The 19,829-nt window shown below is 44.8% G+C and overlaps 1 protein-coding gene across 1 annotated transcript in view; it reads right to left on the reverse strand.

Moving 5' to 3' along the window:
* Nucleotides 1–19,829, reverse strand: part of UBE2G1 (ubiquitin conjugating enzyme E2 G1) — an 88,698-nt gene that overhangs the window by 21,173 nt on the left and 47,696 nt on the right. Inside the window, exons 3-5 of the mRNA XM_077482357.1 lie at nucleotides 16,372–16,469; nucleotides 5,685–5,863; nucleotides 884–1,006 (exon numbers count right to left, since the gene is read on the reverse strand). Coding sequence (XP_077338483.1) covers nucleotides 920–1,006; nucleotides 5,685–5,863; nucleotides 16,372–16,469 — 364 coding nt within the window. The 3' untranslated portion in view covers nucleotides 884–919. The remainder of the gene's footprint in view (nucleotides 1–883; nucleotides 1,007–5,684; nucleotides 5,864–16,371; nucleotides 16,470–19,829) is intronic.

Below are 19,829 nucleotides of genomic sequence, written 5' to 3' on the forward strand. Positions count from 1 at the left end.
TTGCTTTACATTTAGTGTACCTGGCAAAACTCTCTCCCTCTTTAAAAGCATGCCTCTAAAGACACATTTCAACAAGGAACAGATTTTTAGAACAAAGGAGAAGATATTTTTAATGGCTATATTAATGTGATAGCATACACAAGATCCCATTATTGGGCACCTTTAGAAAAAACACACACACACACCTTTCCACCTCACCTCTCTCAAGAGCAAGTTTTTTTTTTTTAATAGAAGCACAAGATCGAACAAGGGCAGCTGCATCAATGCCGAAAGATGCAGTAGTCATAATTAAATTTAGCACGATGCATCAAAAGCAAATGCTTTTCTGACCACTTGAGTTTAATGATTTTGTTGGCTCAATAAACTACATGTGCTCTGACGTCACATAGCATTCAGCAGGTATAAGCACTATATACCCAGTTTTCACACTCCTACCTATGGGGCCCTAGTTCAGCATTAAACAAAAGCTGTACCAAGGAAGCATAGACACTGACAACTTCTGAAAATGTCCATCTCCAGCTGTCATTATGATACAATGGCTTCCGTATGTTCCAAGTCACTAGACAGAAACAAGTACACAGATTGGGAGTACTTTAACAGACTTTCCTGATCTGCATGCTTGTTAAGCTTGTCTTGGGTTGTTTTTACAACATGCAAGCCAAAAGGTTAATGGGCAACTAGCATTTTCACAAGGTGGTCCACATAGCAGGCCTCTGTATAGTTTCCCTACCACTTAGATTCCTTTTAAATGGAAATAAAGCCAAGGATATGAAGAGAAGGTGAGCAATCTTGAAACTGCTCTACATGTGCAATCTTACCAACAGAGCAGAAATGCATGCAAAAAGAGAAAGAAAACAGGGAGGTTGAAAGAATACAAATTTACCCTGAAATTGTGAAGCTACTAGCTACTGCTTAAATGTCACTCAAAAGCAGTCTCTTGGCTTTTTCTTACACAGCGTGCAACTTTCCTTTTAAATTCTCCATTACGGTCTTCTCTCCACTCTTTCTATAAAGACAAAAACAATCCATATATATTTGCATTTTTTTGGCTTAAGGTAAAAGAAAAATTAGATTTACAAAAAGCTTAGATTTAAAGGACTTAAGACACAGGTTTCGTTTTGTATATGCCTATTCTTTGATGGCAAGATCCGGCGTAACTTTAAATATTTTTTACCAAAAAATTGGGCAGTGTTTGTGTGCACCAAAATGTATGAAAGCATTTTTTTCCTAAAAATCTGCAAATTAAAAATGCAGATTTTATTATGTATGTGAAAAATGTCAATCTCAAATTGGTCTTTTGGAGACTTGGCAGTTATGCTTTTCATACATTGAATAAAAAATTCCCAGAAAAACCCCCATCCTGTTTGTTCCACTATTTCGATACCCAGACAGCTGTCAATAGGCAATAGCCACAGCAGAATATTTGTCTATCCGCCCTGTATAAACGTGGATAGAGGAAATTGGTTAAATTATTTTTTGTTTACCCTGCAGGCCATGTATATGGCAACATGGTCTTTTAGTCATCTGTTCCATTAAAATAAAAGCAAAATAAACCAAGCAAAAAGTACATAATGCTTTGCTTGAACCAAAGTGTTATGGTATACATTTAACATTTGAAATATTTTACATTCACATGGCCCATTTTAGAAATTAAAAAATACATTTTGCAACTTGTATTTACTGCTGCATTTTTCATTTTCATCATTCGATTGACTAAACTCAAAATGCCTCATACAGTGAGGGAAAAAAGTATTTGATTCCCTGCTGATTTTGTATTGTTTGATAGTTTTTTTTTTTCAGTGGGCAGTCTAATTTTAATAGGCGATTTTATTTTAAAACAGACAGAATAAAAAATATCCAGAAAAACGCATTTCAAAAAAGCTATAAAAATTGATTTGCATTTTAAATGAGTGAAATAAGTATTTGACCCCTTCGAAAAACATGACTTGATGGCAAAACCCTTGTTGGCAATCACAAAAAGGTCAGACATTTCTTGTAGTTGGCCACCAGGTTTGCACACATCTGAGGAGGGATTTTGTCCCACTCCTCTTTGCAGATCCTCTCCAATTCATTAAGGTTTTGAGGCTGACGTTTGGCAACTCAAACCTTCATTTCCCACATACATTCTAAGGGATTAAGGTCTGGAGACTGGCTAGGCCACTCCAGGACCTTAATGTGCTTCATGAGCAACTCCTTTGTTGCCTTGGCTGTGCATTTTGGGTCATTGTCATGCTGGCATACCGATCGACAACCCATTTTCATTGCTCTGAGGGAAGGAGGTTCTCACCTAAGATTTGACGGTACATTGCCCTATCCATTGTTTTTTTGATGTGGTTAAGTTGTCCTGTCCCCTTATCAGAAAAACACCCCCAAAGCATATTTCAACCTCCATGTTTGACAGTGGGGATGATGTTCTTGGGGGTCAGAGGCAGCATTCCTCCTCCAAACATGATGAATCGAGTTGATACCAAAGAGCGTGATTTTGGTCTCATCTGACCACAACACTTTCACCCAGTTTTCCTGTGAATCATTCAGATGTTCATTAGAAAACTTCAGACAGGCTTGTACATGTGTTTTGAGCAGGGGGATCTTGCGGGCACAGAATTTCAGTTTGTCAAGGTGTATTGTGTTACCAATTGTTTTCTTGGCGACTATGGTCCCAGCTGCTTTTAGATCATTGACAAGATTCTCCTGTGTAGTTCTGGGTCGATTCCTCCCCATCCTCATTGAAACACCACAAGGTTAGATCTTGCATGGAGCCTCAGACCGAGGAAGATTGCGTTTCTTCCATTTGAGAATAAATTGCAACAACTGTTGTCACCCTCTCACCAAACTGCTTGGCAATGGTCTTGTAGTCCATTCCAGCCTTGTCTATAATCTTGTCCCCGACATCCTTGGACAGCTCTTTGGTCTTGGCCATGGTGGAGAGATTGGAATCCGATTGCTTCTGTGGACAGGTGTCTTATACAGACAACACACTGAGATTAGGAGCACTCCATTTAAGAGAGTGCTCTAATCTGTATAGAAGACATCTGGGAGCCAAAAATCTTGGGGGGGGGTTTGTCAAATAATTATTTCACTCAAAATGCAAATCAAATTTATAACTTTTTTTTTTACATGCTTTTTTTCTGGATATTTTTGTTATTCTGTCTCACTGTTAAAATAAACCTACCATTAAAAATTATACAGAATGATTTGTCAGTGGGCAAACGTACAAAAATCAGCAGGGAATCAAATACTTTGTTTTTACATACATTGGAGGGGAAAAAAAAATCATATGTGTTCAGGTGCTCCAGTAAAGGGTACTGTTAATGCTACAGCATATAGTACAAAGACAATTAAAAAATTTGTGAACTTTCTACCAGGTGGTAACAAGTTGGGGGAACACCCTTTTAGGTACCAAAGCAGGGCCCAACTCTATGCCAAGGCAAAACTTCAGTGAATTTATTTATTTATTTTTGCTACAAAACCACCTTCAGTCTAAAGATTCTGCAGTGTACTAGCGGGTATATGAAACCAAAATGGATTTTCAGAAAATGCGCATCTTGGGTTTCCTCTCTTCTATACGGATTAAAGCGGTTGTAGAACTCGCTTGGTCATTTTTATGTACAAGTAAGCCTATAATAAGGCTTACCTGAAAGTAAAAATAATATCTTCTAAAAATGTGCACAGTTCAGGAGGTGAGATTCACCCTGCATGCAGCTAGTGACATCACTGGCACATGCTCTCTGAAGGTCCAGCATACCTTGCCAGAGCTTTGTGCCAGAACTGAGGGCTCCCACGGGCATGCGTGGGAGGGACATTATCACGGCTTTGGCCGGCGCTCACAAACCTGGAAGAAAGACAGGGAACATGTCAGCCTTCTCAGCGGTGACTTTACAGCTCTGGAAGGCTTTGTTCCAGGGTGAATATTTCATAATGTGCTAGTGTATGTATACTAGCACATTATGCCATTGCAGGTTTTTTTTTTTTGGTACAACGGTCTTAAAAAAAAAAAAAAAAAAAAAAAAGCTTTGTAAATCCACTATATTGTCAAAAGTATTGCGACTCCTTCGTTTACATGAACTTGGAATGGCACCCCAGTCTTAGTCTGTAGGGTTCAATATTGAGTTGACCTGCTCTTTTTAGCTAGAACAGCTTCAACGCTTCTGGGGAGGTTTAAGAGTGGGTCTAAGGCAGGGATATGAAATTAGCGGACCTCCAGCTGTTGCAGAACTACAAGTCCCATGAGGCATAGCAAGAATCTGACAGTCACAAGCATGACACCCAGAGGCATGATGGGACTTGTAGTTTTGCAACAGCTGGAGGTACACTAATTGCATATCCCTGGTCTACGGGAATGTTTGACCATTCTTCCAGAAGCACATTTGTGAGGTCAGGTAATGATGTTGGTCAAGAAGGCCTGGCTCACACTCTCCACTCCAATTCATCCCAAAGGTGTTCTATTGGGTTGAGGTCAGGACTGTGCAGGCCATTCAAGTTCCTCCACCCCATCCATGTCTTTATGCACCTTGCTTTGTGCACTGGTGCGCAGTCATGTTGGAACAGGAAGGGGCCATCCCCAAACTGTTCCCACAAAGTTGGAAGCATGAAATTGTCCAAAATGTCTTGACATGCTGTAGAGCTGCACGATTAAGTGTATAGAAAAATAAAAAATAAATAAATCGAGATTGTGATTTTTCTCACCCTTACATTTTCCAGATTCTTTATATGCAGAGAATGCTCTACTCAAGCCGACAGCTGTCAAAAAATAAAATAAAAAAAAGTCTGCCAAGTATCACAACATTCCCCAGCTGCTGAGCCAACTACGCTTGTTGGTTTCAAGTTAAAATCAATATTTTTTGCTAGAAAATTACTTAAAACCCCCAAACATCACAAAAAAATAAAATAAAAAATAAAAGTATATATCTCCCCTAGAGAAGAATGGTGGTTGTTGCAATATTTTATTTTATGTCGCGCTGCATTTGCGAAGCGGTCTTTCAAATGCAATTTTTTTGAAAAATACACTTTAATTAATTTAATAAAAAAAAACTAAACAGTAAAGTTAGCACAATTTTTGTATAATGTGAAAGATAAAGTTATATCATGAGAGAATCGTGATCTGTAATCTAAGCAAAAAAAAAATAAAAAAATAAAAAAGTGATTCTCATTTTGCTAAGAATCGTGCAACTCTATTATGCAGACACCTTAAATAACGCCACACCATAAACCCCCTGTTCAACCAAATAATTTGGACCAGTACACAAAGCAAGGTTCATAAAGACATATAGAACACCTTTGGGGTTGAATTAGAGTGAAGACTTTTAGCCAGGCCTTCTCATCCAACATCAGTACCTGACCTCACAAATGCGCTTCTGGAAGAATGGTCAAATATTCCCATAGACACACTCCTAAACCTTGTAGACAGCCTTCCCAGAAGAGTTGAAGCTGTTATAGCTGTAAAGGGTGGGCCCAACTTAATTTTAAACCAAGGCAGGCATCCCAATACTTCTGACAATATAGTGTATGTCCATTTATTCAATGAAATCTACTTTCATCAGCAGCAAGAGAAAAGTAAAATCTTCATTACAAATATTGCCAAAAGGTTTTATAAATAATGATGACATTATCATGAACATCATGACTTGTGAAAGAAATGGATTAAAAAAACAAAAAGAAAAAATACAACACATAGAAAGACATACTGCTGCATCAACGTTGGCTGGGGAGTCTCCATTGGGATCTGCTAGCATAGAAATTACACTGATCATAATGGTTTCCACCGTATGAATAGGAAGCCAGCGCTCTTCTGGTTTTTCATAGCCATACTTATCCTCTCCCGGCTCATGAAGAATGGAAATGCATACATCACCATTTTTATCAACTAAAAAAAAAAATATATATAAATAAACAATATATCCAAGGCGAATCAAATATTTTAAACAAACAATGTATGAAAGTGTGCCGTTTTAAATCTGCCTTGTAAAGCCAATTGGTTATGTGACACAATGGGGCTGATTTACTAAAACTAGAGTGTGCCAAATCTGGTGCAGGTGAGCATGGCAGTCAGGCAATCAGCTTCACCCTGGGTTCACACTGCAGTGTACGAGATCGGATGTGATTCGCACCGCACTGCAGTGAAAATCACACGCTATCTCTGTGCGATGCGATTTCAGCCATACAGATAGTATGGCTGAATTCGCATTGCATCCGGCCCAAACTCGTACAGGACCCTTTTTTTGGTCCGCAGCAGAATCGGATCGCATGGGTGTTCACACCATGCGATCCGATTCCTGTCCGAGTTTGCAGATCACACTGCGATATGCAAATTGATTTGGAGGGGTCATTAACTTTTCACTGACACTCCCAGCAGTTCGCATAGGGCAATGTGAACTGCTGCCGCAGTAGATTCGCAGCGTTCCCGCATCGCAGCAGTGTGAACCTTGCATCATACTTCACCTTGTTCAATCAAGCTTTGACAAAAAACCTGGAAGTTGATTGATTTCTATGCAGAGCAGCACCAGATTTTGAGCTCTGCAGTTTTAGAAAATCAACCCCCAAGTGTCTTCAATTCTTAAACCAGAGTTGGTATGCATGGTTAGAGACCAGAAAAGAGGGGGGGATAAACACAAACACACACTACTTTATAGTAGCATTCTTTTCCATCTCCTCACGAGTTATCCTCTAGGATGAAATTGCAGAGAATAGACACTTCTAGAGCGTTGGAATCCTCGGACATCTGGGTCACCTGCAGTCCCCTCCCCTATATCAGTTTCTGCAGCAAAAAACTGACCAACTATGTTGGATACTCTTTAAGGTCCCTTTCACACGGGGCTGTCAGTTTTTACTCTTCCACTTGCTCAGCAGGGGTCGCTCCATTGAACGGTTGATTACGGACCGCCTGTCCGTTTCCATCCGTCTGGATTTTGCAAAGCTGATCGGATGTCAGCAGACATGTCACCACTGACATCCTCCAAAGAGCTGTATGGAGCAACTGACAGGCGGATCTGAACATGTGAAAGGGGCCTAAAGCTATTTTTTCAGGTGAAAACACAAAAAATAACCATTACTGGCATTTATTCATTATGTCTGCAGCAAACTAGTTGGGATGGATTTTTCTTTCTTAAAGTTGCTATTGATTAGCCATTATCCCCATGTAAACAAAGGGGCGGGGATGTCGGCTGATGGGCCTTAGATTGGTAATGGATTGAGGCATATCAACCAATGACTAAGGCACACTGACAATTCTGCCAGCTGTGTGACAGCATATGGCAGTGGGCAGGATTGCATAGCCAAAACTCTGTTCAATTGGTAATATAGGATATATCCTCTTTTTCTGTTGTAAATCACAATGGAGGTAAATACCATTGGGAACTAGTCTAATAACTCCCACCCCCCACCAAATCAGGCTCCGTCAACCCAACAAACCATTCCAGCCGCTGCACCAGTCTGCATGACAGGCAGTGGCTGGGGAGAGGGGTTAGGGACACAGCCTGTAATTTTATCGGGCTCTGACCTCAGTGCCATCTGCTTCCTGCGACAGGTACAAGGTTCTGTCAGCAGCAAAATCTGTGGTGCAGAGGTGTTATGGTATTCTAATGATGTTCATTTTAGTTTCAATGAGCAGAGCCGTTGCATGAAACTTCATAATACAGGTAAAGCCTTCACAGAAAATGTCTCTAGTTTCATAAATATAGGCAGGTTATACTTTGCTTAACATTTTTCTTGAAGTCCATAGAAGTAAATAGGAATTCAGTAATGCTTTAACATTTCTGTTTTATGCTGCTGACTACAGGAGGTTTTGATACTGGCAAAAACAAAAAACACAAAAAACAGTTTTCATATAAAACTTCCCCCCCCCAACCATCATGCCTGAAATTTATGTGCAAGCAGTATATAGGACCAATAAACATGGGATGGGGTCTGCATCCCTCCATGGACTTCAAAAGTAGTAATTTTACAGTAAGCACAAAAATACGATTTTTGTACTTGCCGTAAAATCCTTTTCTCTGAAGTTCACTGACTGACACAGCTCCATTAATCTTGACCGTAGGGTTATTACACCACCGTCAGGAGAGGACTAGGCAGAACAGGTCATACATGTGAAAAAAAACTTCATAGTTCCCTCTAGTAATAGTAAGCAAGTAGTAAGGGCAGTAACATCTAGTAACCCCTCAGCCTGCTTCCTGCAGCTCAGTACGTCAACAAGCAGTATAACGTAATCCAATAGGAGGGGAATACAAAAAGCCCATTTTCTCTTTCGTTCACTGACCGACATGGCTCCATTAATCTTGACCATAGGGACGTCCCCAAGCAGTGTCATAACAAGGGGTGGGAACAGCAAAAAAAAAACTTCACCTACAACGATGTTCCCTAACACGGGAGTCATCTTAACTAACCAATAATAAAAAAAGGTATTCCTGCGCCAACCTTCAGAATGTTAGCTAGCGTACCGCTGCACGCACTGGAGGGAAATGTCTGAACCCACAGAGGAGATAAAAAGCTAAAGGCGGCAGTGGTGCGCTGTACAGAAAATTAGAAATAAATAGTAACCAGTGGCAGCGACCACACTAATAGTAAATAAAAGGTATCGGGTGGTAAAAATCAAATAAATATTTCAGAAATAGCATAGCATAAAAAACGTATTACGCTTAAAGGTGTTACACAAACTTGATCGACTGACGCTTGATGTCGGAAAGCCCAAGAGGCTCAGATTGCCCTGGTGGAATGGACCGTGACAAGAAAGGGGGGTACCTGCCCCTTCAAGGCATTAGGCCTGTACCACAATCTGTCTGATTCACCTGGAAATAGAGGCCGACAATACCTTTTTTCGAACCAGCTACCGAAACGAACAGAGTGACTTCCGACAGGGAGCCGTGGCAGACAAATATACCCTTAGAGCCCGGACCACGTCCAGGGAATGAAGGGCCCCTTCCTTTGGATGTGTCGGTTTAGGACACAGATGGTAACGCAATGTCTTCATTGATGTGAAACGCCAAAACCACCTTCGGCAGAAAAGATGATTGCGGATGCAACACCACCTTATCCTTATGGATAACCAGATAGGGCAACTTGCAAGACAAGAAAAGGTTTCTGAAGCGCCGATAGCACCAGGTTCAGATCCCACGGTGGCAAAGGTGGACGCACCGGATGGACTACATGCCACACCCCTTGAATAAAAGTGCTCAGAGAGTGAGATGCCAGGGGTCGTTGGAAAAAAAAAGAAAAAACAGCCAAAGCTGATATTTGTCCCTTAATGGTGCTTAAAGCCAATTTCTGGTCTACTCCTCGCTGTAAGTACAGCAGTATCCTGGAAACTGAATAGGTGCGGACGCCACCCCTTCTCACACATGGAGATGCAAGCCTTCCAGGTACAATAGTATATCTTCCGAGAAGATTTTCGTGCCCACAACATAGTTGAAAATCACAGAGTCAGACAGGCCCTGGTTCCTTAGCACCTGGCTCTCAACAGCCATGCTGTTAAAACCAGCGATGGTAAAGCAGGATGGAGAATCGGACCTTGACACAGGTCTTCTTGCAACGGTAGCAGAGGCGGCTCTAGGTTTTGTGAGACCCTAGGCAAAACTTAGACACGAGGCCCCACTCACGCCCATAATGGGAAAAATAATTCAAGCAAGTTATCAGTGGTGGATGAGACAATAGAGTCGGGGGTGAGTCTGGGCCAGGACAGGAGTGTTACCACTACTGAGAGGCTTGAAAGGCAGCAGAAAGATCAGGTATATGACAGGAGTCCCACTATTTCACGGGAAGCTTGACAGGCAGAATAGGGATCCTCCTCCTGTCAGCTCTTTTTCTGGTCTGTAGACATCGGAGCTGAGGAAGGCAGCCAGCATTTCTCCCTGAGTTCAGATTACAGCACGATGAATGCTAAACAGCCCACACAAGCTGAGGGCGGGTGTGCCCACATTAGTGCCCCTCCTGCCAGGGAATTCACTGGAGCCACTTGGCTCTGCTCCAGCAGGATTCAGCCTGGCAAGGTCCTGGCAATACAGGTAATTTACCGGAACAGAGAGGATCTCCACATAGGGAGAGAGACATTTCCCAAAAAAACGATGTTCCGTGTGCGAGTCAGCCAAATTAGGAGGCCGCGAGGCCCCTGTGAGAGTGAGGCCTTAGGCGACCGCCTAATCTGCCTAATTAAAGAGCCGCCTCTGAACGGTAGTCACCAGGGAGCATCCGCAACCAGGTGTACTAGGTCAGCGTACCCGAGACGGCGAGGCCAATCTGGGGCAATCAGTATCACTGGAATCCCCTCGGCCTCCACCTCAGCGGAGCACTCATGGTAATGGTTTTAAGCGGAGGAAAAGCATAGATCAGTCGGTACTGATCCCATAGAGCCACCAGCGTGTCTGCCCAGGGATCTCTTGTCCTGGATACGAATCTCGGCACCTTATGATTGAGACGGGAAGCCAGGAGATCCACGTCTGGTGTGGCCCACCGCAGGTACAGTAGCCTGAACACCTCTGGATGTAATGCCCATTCTCCTGGGTCCAGCACCTGGCTACTTAGGTAGTCTGTCTGCCAGTTTTCTACTCCTGTGATGTAAATGGCTGACAAGGCCGGTACATGGCGCTGTGCCCACTGAAGGATGTGAGCAAACTCCCGTGCTGCAGCCAAGCTTCTTGTTCCTCCTTGATGGTTGACATATGCCACTGCATTGGCGTTGTTTGATAGGATCCAGATCGGACGCCCTCATAGTCTCATCGACCATGTGGAGGGACATAGCCTGATAGCTTGGAGCTTGAGCAAATTGATTGGCAACTTGGATTCCTCCCCCTACCAGAGGCCCTCGTCGACTGTACTCCCAGTACTCCACCCCAGCCGGTCAGGCTGGCGTCTGTGGTGATCGCTGTCCAATGTAGAGGTAGAAAGGACTTCCCAGACCGAAGTGCCGGGGACCTCAGCCACCAGAGCAGGGAGTCCCTGACTGGCTCACCCGAATCTGCCTATCTAGGGATAACAGATTTTTCCTATTTTGTCAATATCTCCTTCTGCAAGACTCTGAGAAACTGAGTGTATGGTACCGCCTTGAAGGAGGCCACCATGAGGCCCAGGACTTGCATGCAGAAGAGCATTGACGACCACCTGTGGTTCATCAATAGTTTTACCGCGGCTCTGAGAGTCTGCAGTTTGTCTGAAAGGAGAAAAACTCCCACCTTCCATGGAGTCCAGCAGTAAAGTAAGAGCACTGACTTTAGGTTCAACAGCCAGCTAAATTCCTGCAGGGTTTGCATGGTGATCGCCACATCCTCCTTTAATTCTGAGGCGGAAGATGCTCTCAGAAGGAGACAGTCTAGGAAATGTATGATTGCGATCCTGCGTTGTCGCAATAACGCCAAAATCTGAGCAAATACCTTGGTAAAGACTCGGTGTGCTGATGCCAAGCCAGAGGGAGAGCCACAAACTGGTAGTGGGCTTCTCCAACTGCAAACCGCAGAAACTTCTGATGCCTGAGGCATATGGGTATGTGCAGGTACGCATCCTGGCTGTCTAAAGATGCCAGGGAGTCCCCCTTGATGGAGTGCAGCGAATACTGAGCGAACCGATTCCATTCTGAACCTCTGTACTTTTACAAAGCAATTGAGGGCTTTCAGGTCCAAGATTGGACGTACCCCTTCCTTTTTGGGGACAACAGACTGGAGTAGAACCCCTGGAACCTTGCCGACTCCGGAACAGACACTATCACCCTTAGTAGGTCCCTTACCACCCCCATTAGGGCCTGCCAGCAAGCCGGGAGTAAGGGTATGCTGGAGGAGAAGATCTGTTTGGTTGCCAAGAGGAACTCAGTTCGTAGACCCATTGGTTGGACAGCCGATAGGGCCATCGGGCTGCAAACTCCCAAAGGCGACCCCCACCAAGACAGGCAGGGGGCAAACCTTCTGGCAGTAGCACTTTTGCTCACGTTTTAGGTTCCAGGGATGCTTTCGTCCCTCAGATGTTGCCCTGTCAGACAGAGCGTTTAGCCAATGTCCCAGACAGGCAAAAAAACCTCTTGGGTGGAAGATGAGGGCCATTGCCTGCAGCGTGGCTCCTTAGTCTTCCTGGCCTGTGGGAGCAGGTACTCTTCCCACATGTGACATTCTTAATAATGTCATCCAACGAGGGTCCAAGAGCCACACGCCAAGGAAGGGTAGATCCGTCAAGGCTTTTTTTTTTTGGATGTCTAGTCCTCAGACCAGCATTTTAGCCAAATCAGGCGCCGCAGCACCACTGCCGACACTGAAGCCCTGGACAGTAAAGGAAGCGTATCCAGGGGCGCATTACAAACTTACTTAAGGCCATGCACTAACTGGTCTGCTAGTTCCACGCAGACGGAAGTAGCCTGCTGCTTCTCCAATTCGGAGTGCAAAAGTTTTGCCCATTCATAAGTGCTGTGGCCAGTATCAGTCGTATTGCTGACACCACAACCGTAAACAAGGCATGGGCCACTGCCTCGGCCTTCCTGTCTGTAGGGTCCTTAAATGCATGAGTCCTCTCTACCTGGATCATAGTTACATTGTTTAACCTTGATACTGGGGGGGGATCCACGACCGGGAGGAGCCGACCATTTTTTTTTTTTAAGAAGGCTCTCCTCAAAGGGGTAGCACGCTGCCATTCTTTTAGGGACCGAAAAGGTCAGTTGTGGGCTTCCCCATTCCTTGTATATGGGAGGTGTACAGGCTGGCTTACGCTGTGTCTAGCGTGGGCCTGGACGGGGACTAATCCTCACTGTGCGATCGGTCCTGGTCAGCATCATCTGAAGCAACAGAGCAGGGGCTGCCAGTCTCAGCTCTTAGGTGTCCTGAGTGAAAAACCGTGCTGTTCTGAGCAGCAGGGAACAGCACCGAGCATAAGAACCACGCTGGGCTACAACAAAATGGCCACCATGTATAAAGGACATTACAGAAAAAATTGCCACCGAGCTACAGAAAAATGGCCCCTGATCATGCTTTCCACTGAGGTACACCAAAAATGGCCGACAAACAACTGTACACAGTGAAAGGACAGCGAAAACGGCAGCATGGCGATGAGCACATGCAGACCTCCAGATACCCAGCGGGGAGACCACAGACATCCAGCACAGCCCCCAATCTAATGCGAGAGCCCCCCAGGGGACCCCTGGCTACAGATACACACACCTCTCAGCAGCCCATCATGCAGCGGGGGGGGGAACTCCCTAATGGACCTCCCAGGGAATGCCCAGCTGCTCAATCCCACCGAGGCAGGGAGAGCTGTACTTACCATCTGGACGAGCTGATGACATCCCATCACAGACCCACTCTCCGAGCAGTACGGGGTGGCTGCTGGCCATGGCACACTGTGACAAGGACATCGGTAGTGCGGTCATATGTGTGCCCCAGAGCGTTGCGCTCCCCGGCCGCCCCTGGAGCCTGAGGGGCATGTCGTGGCCAACCCAGCGCATAGCTAGGGTCTGCACATGCACAATGGCCAGGCTGGGAAGGCTACAAGGATCTAGATTATCCAGCCGGTCACCCAGCTGGCTGTTGATAACAGATCACAGGATCTTAACATCTTGCGCAAAAGGCAAAACATTCAGCAAAAAAATCCCAGGACCAAAAGCCTAGGACCTCCTTCACTAGGCAGAAAAAAAATCGGAGCTGCGGGAAGCAGGCTGAGGGGTTATTACTAGAGGGACAGCCCCCTGGGCAGAACTGTAAAGTTCTGTTTTTTCACATTAACAACATGTTCTGCCTAGTCCTCTCCTGAAGGTGGCGCAATAGCCCTACAGTCAAGATTAATGGAGCTGTGTTAGTCCGTGAACGAAAGAGAAAAACAATTTTGTCATACATTAAAAGGACACAGGTATTTGCAATTATTATGAATTTGGAACATCCAAAAGCAGTTCAACTGAGGGGTGACCCAACAGACCCCGACAGCTCAGCTTGCCTAAGGATAAGAAGCCCAAGCCCTACGCCTGGTACATGGTGAGGAGCTCACGAGGAGGTTGCTGCATCAACTATGCTATTGTAATACAACAATCTCCCCGCTATTGTATTCTTACAGGGAGAGCTCTGCTCCTCTGTCCCTGCCAAAACACACACTAGTCAGCGCTCGCAGCCATTGGCTGCTGGTTTTTCCAGCAAGCTTGTTTGACAGAAGCCAGCTGAGAGAGCAGCTTCTGTCAAACAAGGACCCGTACACATGGCATCTACTGTACTGGCTGATTGAACCAAGTGTACGAGGGCTTTAGACTTTCAAACCATAGGCATTTTGGAGCCGCCCTTCCCCAAAGTAGGAATAGCCCCCAAGGGGATGATGAAGAACTTTAACCATTTCAGCTTTTTAGACATACTGCTTACATAAAAAAGTCAACTTAACTACAAGCTGATGGCTGCTACTGCTTGTGTGGGTTTTGTCCAGCTGGCTCAGGGCTTGAAAGTGATGTGGCAGCTTCCTAGCTGCCAATCCCTTTCACAGAGCTGGAGTCACAAAAGCTTTTAACCACTTGATGTCCGCGCTATAGCTGAAAAGCGTGGACCTGGATTTCTGAGAGGCCGTCATATGATGGCCTCCCCTGTGCACACTACCTACCGATCCGAGTAAGGAGCTGGGTCCCTTACCATGTGATCAGCTGTCAGCCAATGAAAGCTGAGCAGATGATGCAAACAAGAGCTCGGTAATTATTTTTTTCTCCTCAAGCTGACAGCATTAGAGAGGGGGGGGGGGGGCAGCCGATCACCGGCTCATCGGCAAGGGACATCGGTCGCAAAAAAAGGTATATATACAAAAAAAAATAACCCGCAGAGTTGATCAAATACCACCAAAAGAAAGCTCCATTTGTGTGGGGGGAATAAAAATTATATTTGGGTACAGTGTTGTATGACCGCACAATTGTCAAATTGCAACAACGCTGAAAGCTGGTCTGGCCAGGAGGGGGGTTTAAGTGCCCAGTAAGCAAGTAGTTAAATAGCTTCAACAAAGCCTACAAGCCTAGGGGGAAAAAAAAAACCAGAAGCATAACAAATAAGGGTGTGGTTATACAGGGGTTGGTCTTTAATTTTTACACAGACAAACAAAAACTTTAACAGCCATGTACCTCAACGTATGATAAAACTTTTTTTTCAACTTTTGCCAACCTGCTACAATATCAAGCAGCAAAAAGGATGCTCAAATCACTAATGACTATCTGGGCCATATATGGCAATGTTAGTTCAGGTTTAGATTAATCCTCCCCTCTACCAGATCTATGCTAGTGGTGAACAGGACACAAACCTTCCAACCTTAAAGAGGAAGTAAACCCTAATGGGTTTACTTCCTCTTTTTTTCCCTGCAAAGGTAAAGCATAATGGACTACTATGCATCGCATAGTAGCTCATTATGTGTCACTTACCTGACACAGGAGCCAGCGAAGTCGCCGCTGATCCCTGTAGTCTGCCGCATCCATCTTGCTGGTGGCGTCTCGCAGCTCCGACCAATGACAGCGGCGAAGCCGCGATGACGTCACTCCCGCGCATGCGCACGGGAGTCGCGTCTTGCAGCTCCGCATCTGCCATTCGGCGAAGCCGCGATGACGTCACTCCCGCGCATGCGCACGGGAGTCGACAAATTAGGCAAATCCATTCTTGGATTTGCCGCATTTAGTGCGCCTGCGCGCCGCTGTCTACGGCGCATGCGCCGTAGACAGCGGTGCCCATTTTCGGGCAAATATCTCCTAAACCATATAGGTTTAGGAGATATTGCTTGGACCTACAGGTAAGCCTTAATCTAGGCTTACCTGTAGGTCAAAGTGGTTTGAAGGGGTTTACTTCCTCTTTAAGCAACAAAGGTTAACTCCACTCTTTTCTGTAATTAGCTGCTATTAAACTAAACTATAGGCAAAACTCTCCCCCATCTCTGCCCCCCCCCCCCCCAATTTGGATACAGTTCGGGAGGGTTATAACCTATTGTGTGCCAGTGCAGAGATTTTGCTTCACCATCTGTCTCATAGGCAAAATAGGAATCTATTACTTTTTTTACTTTCAATAATAATGGTAAACGGGACAAATAGGGAGGGCTGTATTTCATAACAGGGGCACAGACAGCAATAAAAATCATGGCAGGAGTTCTAATCCCTCCCCACACTATCCAAAACAAAAAACACAAAAGTTGTGTTTTTAATTATACTTTAAAGTTACTTTTCTGGGACTAAACTTCTGAAAAAGCCACTCCTATGCATTCAGGAAGTAGAAAGTGAGTGGAATCCATATAGTCAGGTTCATTAGAAACAGGAGGAGGCAATAGTGTGCAATCATGCCTACTAAAATCCTTGCAACATGCATCACCGACTAGGAGAGGATTGTTTTCTTCACTCAGTTTTGGAGTTCTATTTTGAAAACTGTCAGGCCAGTTATAAAGCCTTTATATAACCCACACACAGAAAAAGAAACTCACCATTTGGATGCCAAATTTCTGTAATAAATTTCATTTTTGGCGGCCTCAGGGGATAATCTCTTGGAAAAGTAAGATGAGCCTTGAATACCCCTCCTTCACTGGAAAGGAAAGAAAAAAAAAAAATTCTTTATACAAAACACAATTGTTTACACACGTTGACCGGATTTGACAATATCATACTGCTACCAACTGATACAAAATTGGGGCCTTGTTTTCCTGCAATTGTATACGATTACTTTTGATGGGATTGTAGTGTATGTTACCCAACATTTCATATTCCAGATATACATCTGCTGTACCAGGCACTGGTGTCAAGAAGCATGTTTTTTTGTATTGCTTCCTTTGTGTGAAATACCTGGTGATCCTGCCAGTCCCACTGCTTTCCCATTTCAAAATGATCACAACAACCATAGAAGCTCACCCATCTCAGCGTTGCCAGCTTTCTGGCCGTGTTAGGAGCACAATCTGCCAATGGCCAAGACTTGAGCTGACACGCCCCCATGCACAGCTAATCACTGGAAGGATCAGTGTACCATTTCTCTGCCTTCTGCCAACATGCCCCCCACCGCTCAAAGCCCCTTATGCAGCTGAGAAACAGAGGTTATATGATCCCAGAGGAAAAAAATAAAATTGACTAATTAATCTAATACACATACATACATATTTTTAAAGCCACTTACCTGTAAAATACTTTTCCTTGAAGTAAATCATGGGACACAGAGCCATATTAGTTACTATGTGGAATGTCCCATAGCAATGCCAAATGAAGGGAACTAAGACTAGAGGACTTATACTGCTGCCTGCAGTACACTGTGCCCGAAGGAGATATCCTCATGACCTTTTACATCCATTTGATAGAACCTGGTAAACGTATGGACTGAAGACCAAGTTGCGGCCTTGCAGATTTGAGCCATGGAGGCTTGGTGATGCACTGCCCAGGAAGTACTAACAGCCCTGGTGGAGTGCTCTTTAATATGAAAAGGTGGAATTTTCCTCTTTAAACCATAAGCTTGAACAATCACTTGACGAATCCATTTAGCAATAGTAGGTTTCGACACTCCTTGTCCTCTTTAGGACCTTCTGGCAACAAACAAAAATTCAAGTTAGACTTGCCGGTAACTTGTTTTCCAGTAGACTTTCAGGACATCCACCCAAGAGATCATGGCTCCAACTCCCAAAGGAAACACCTCCTCCATCAGAGCTTTTTAAGGGAAGCTTCCAGGTAGCCTCCTCAGTTGTTTGTAGAGACTCTCCAACCCCTGCTGCAACACATTGTGACAGTTATATCATAGTATTACAGCAATTAACAAAAACAGGGCGGGTTACTGCGGTCCTGAAAGTCTACTGGAAAACAAGTTACCAGTAAGTCTAACTTGAATTTTCCAAAACGACTTTCAGGACAGCCACCCGAGAGGATTACCGAGACTTACTCCATTCAGGGCAGGACAACAGCCTGTAAGACTTTCCTTCCAAAAGCCTGATGCCCAGCTGTCATGAGATCTAATCTATAATGGCGGGCAAAGGTCATCAGACTTGACCAGGTAGCAGTCTTGCATATCTGTTCAGGGGTGGCATCAGCTTTCTCAGCCCAACTCACCGCTCTAGCCCTTGTGGAATGAGCCCGGACACTCAGACTCCTCTGGCCAGCACCGGAATAGGCTTCCGAAATTGCCATCCGGCTATGGTCCCTTTGGAAGCTTGCTTTCCCTTTTTAGTACCGGAAAATAAAACGGTGCATCCGTACGTCTAAAGCCTTTAGTGGCTTCTAAATAACTTAGAACTGCTCTCTTAACATCCAAGGTATGGAATTCTTTCTTACCCGATGGATTAGAGCAGAATGTAGGTAGAATTATCTCCTGGGATCGATTTTGAATTGACGCCACTTTGGGCAAAAAATTAGGATCCGTTTCAAGGACTATCCTGTCCGGAAAAACAAAAGAACGGCTCCCTGATTGACAAAGCCTGCAACTTACCGACTCTGCGAGCTGAATGGCCACTAAAAAAAAACAACCTTTTTTTAAATGTAATCCATCTCAGGGAGGCTGAGACAATAGGTTCGAATGGATCCTTGGTCAGGGCCTGCAGTAGACAGGTCCCAGCCTGGGCAGCTTTTAGATACAACAGGCCTAGATCAAAAAGAGCTCTAAAGAACCTGACTACTAGGGGGTCTGATGCTATAGGTTTCTCCAAGAAAACCCCTAGAGCTGCCCCTTGAGGGAGCCGATTGCCAACTTATCTGTCCCTTCTTGTAGGAATTCCAAAATTGATGCAATTTGTCTGTGATCTAGCCGAAGTCTTGCACCAAGAGTTGAACACCTTCCAATATTTGAAATATATTGCCCTGGTGACTTTCTTCCTACTGGACAACAGGGTAGCCACCAACCTGTCTGAACCCTTTTCTCTTCAAGAGTTGCTCCTCAGAAACCAGACCGTGAGCCTCAGTTCTTTTGGGCCAAAAGGGAGTGATCAGAATTACCCTTGCCTCCTCTCTTCTCATCTTGCTTAAAACCCACGGAATCGACTGAAAAAGGGGGAAAGGCATAGCATAGGTGAAAATTCCAACTGTGTGCCAAGGCATCTACTCCCAGTAGAAAATAGAGTCCATCTGAAACTTCTCATTCCGCACAGACTTGTTCAGCCCTTTGAGGTTCAAGATGAGTGGGAACCTTCCCGAAGACTTTCAGACCAAGAACACATGGGAATAAAATCCCTGACCCAGTTCCCCTGTTGGGACCGGCCCAATAACCCCCTGAAACATCAGATCCTGAATGAGGGACTTCATAGCGAGGGCCTTGACTGGATCTCTGGGAACGTTTTTGTGAACGGGAACCTTGGAGTTTTACGGAGAGCGTTCCCTCAATCTTGTAACCGTGGGAAATCATCCTCAAAATTAACGGATTCTGAGTAATAGCCCCCCACTGAGGGAGAAACTCTTGGAGTCTCCTTCCCACTCTGACAGCTATCATTGTGGCTTGGTGGCATATGCAGGAGGAATGAGGAGAACTCCTTTACCCTTGGGCTTTTGTACCGCCCAAGGCTTCCTCCCGTTTTGCCTCCTATCCTCGGCTTGTCCCTTGGGGCTCCGAAAAAACAGTCTCTGCACCTTTTTTTCTTTAATGGAAAGGATTTTTTCCTATCCGCCGTTCGGTCCAGAATAGATTCCAATTCTGAGACAAACAACAAACCCCCCGCAAAAGGAATGCTGCATAGCCTATCTTTTGAGGCTGCATCCCCTGGCCAGGTTTTCAGCCACAAAGCCCTTCTAACAGTTAGTCAGGGCTGCTGACCTGGCTGTCATGCGGACAGACTCAGTGGAAGCATCAGCAATGTACGTAATTGCTGAGAGTAGCAAAATAATCCAAAATCGCCTGCTTAGGGGAATCCGCTAAAATATGATACTTCAACTGGTTAACCCAATGATCCAGATTTCTTGCCACACAGGTTGTTGCCATGGCTGG

This window comes from Lithobates pipiens, unplaced genomic scaffold (genome assembly GCF_037356315.1).
Source record: "Lithobates pipiens isolate NorthernLeopardFrog02 unplaced genomic scaffold, aLitPip1_a1.2 Scaffold_16, whole genome shotgun sequence".
NCBI lineage: Eukaryota > Metazoa > Chordata > Amphibia > Anura > Ranidae > Lithobates > Lithobates pipiens.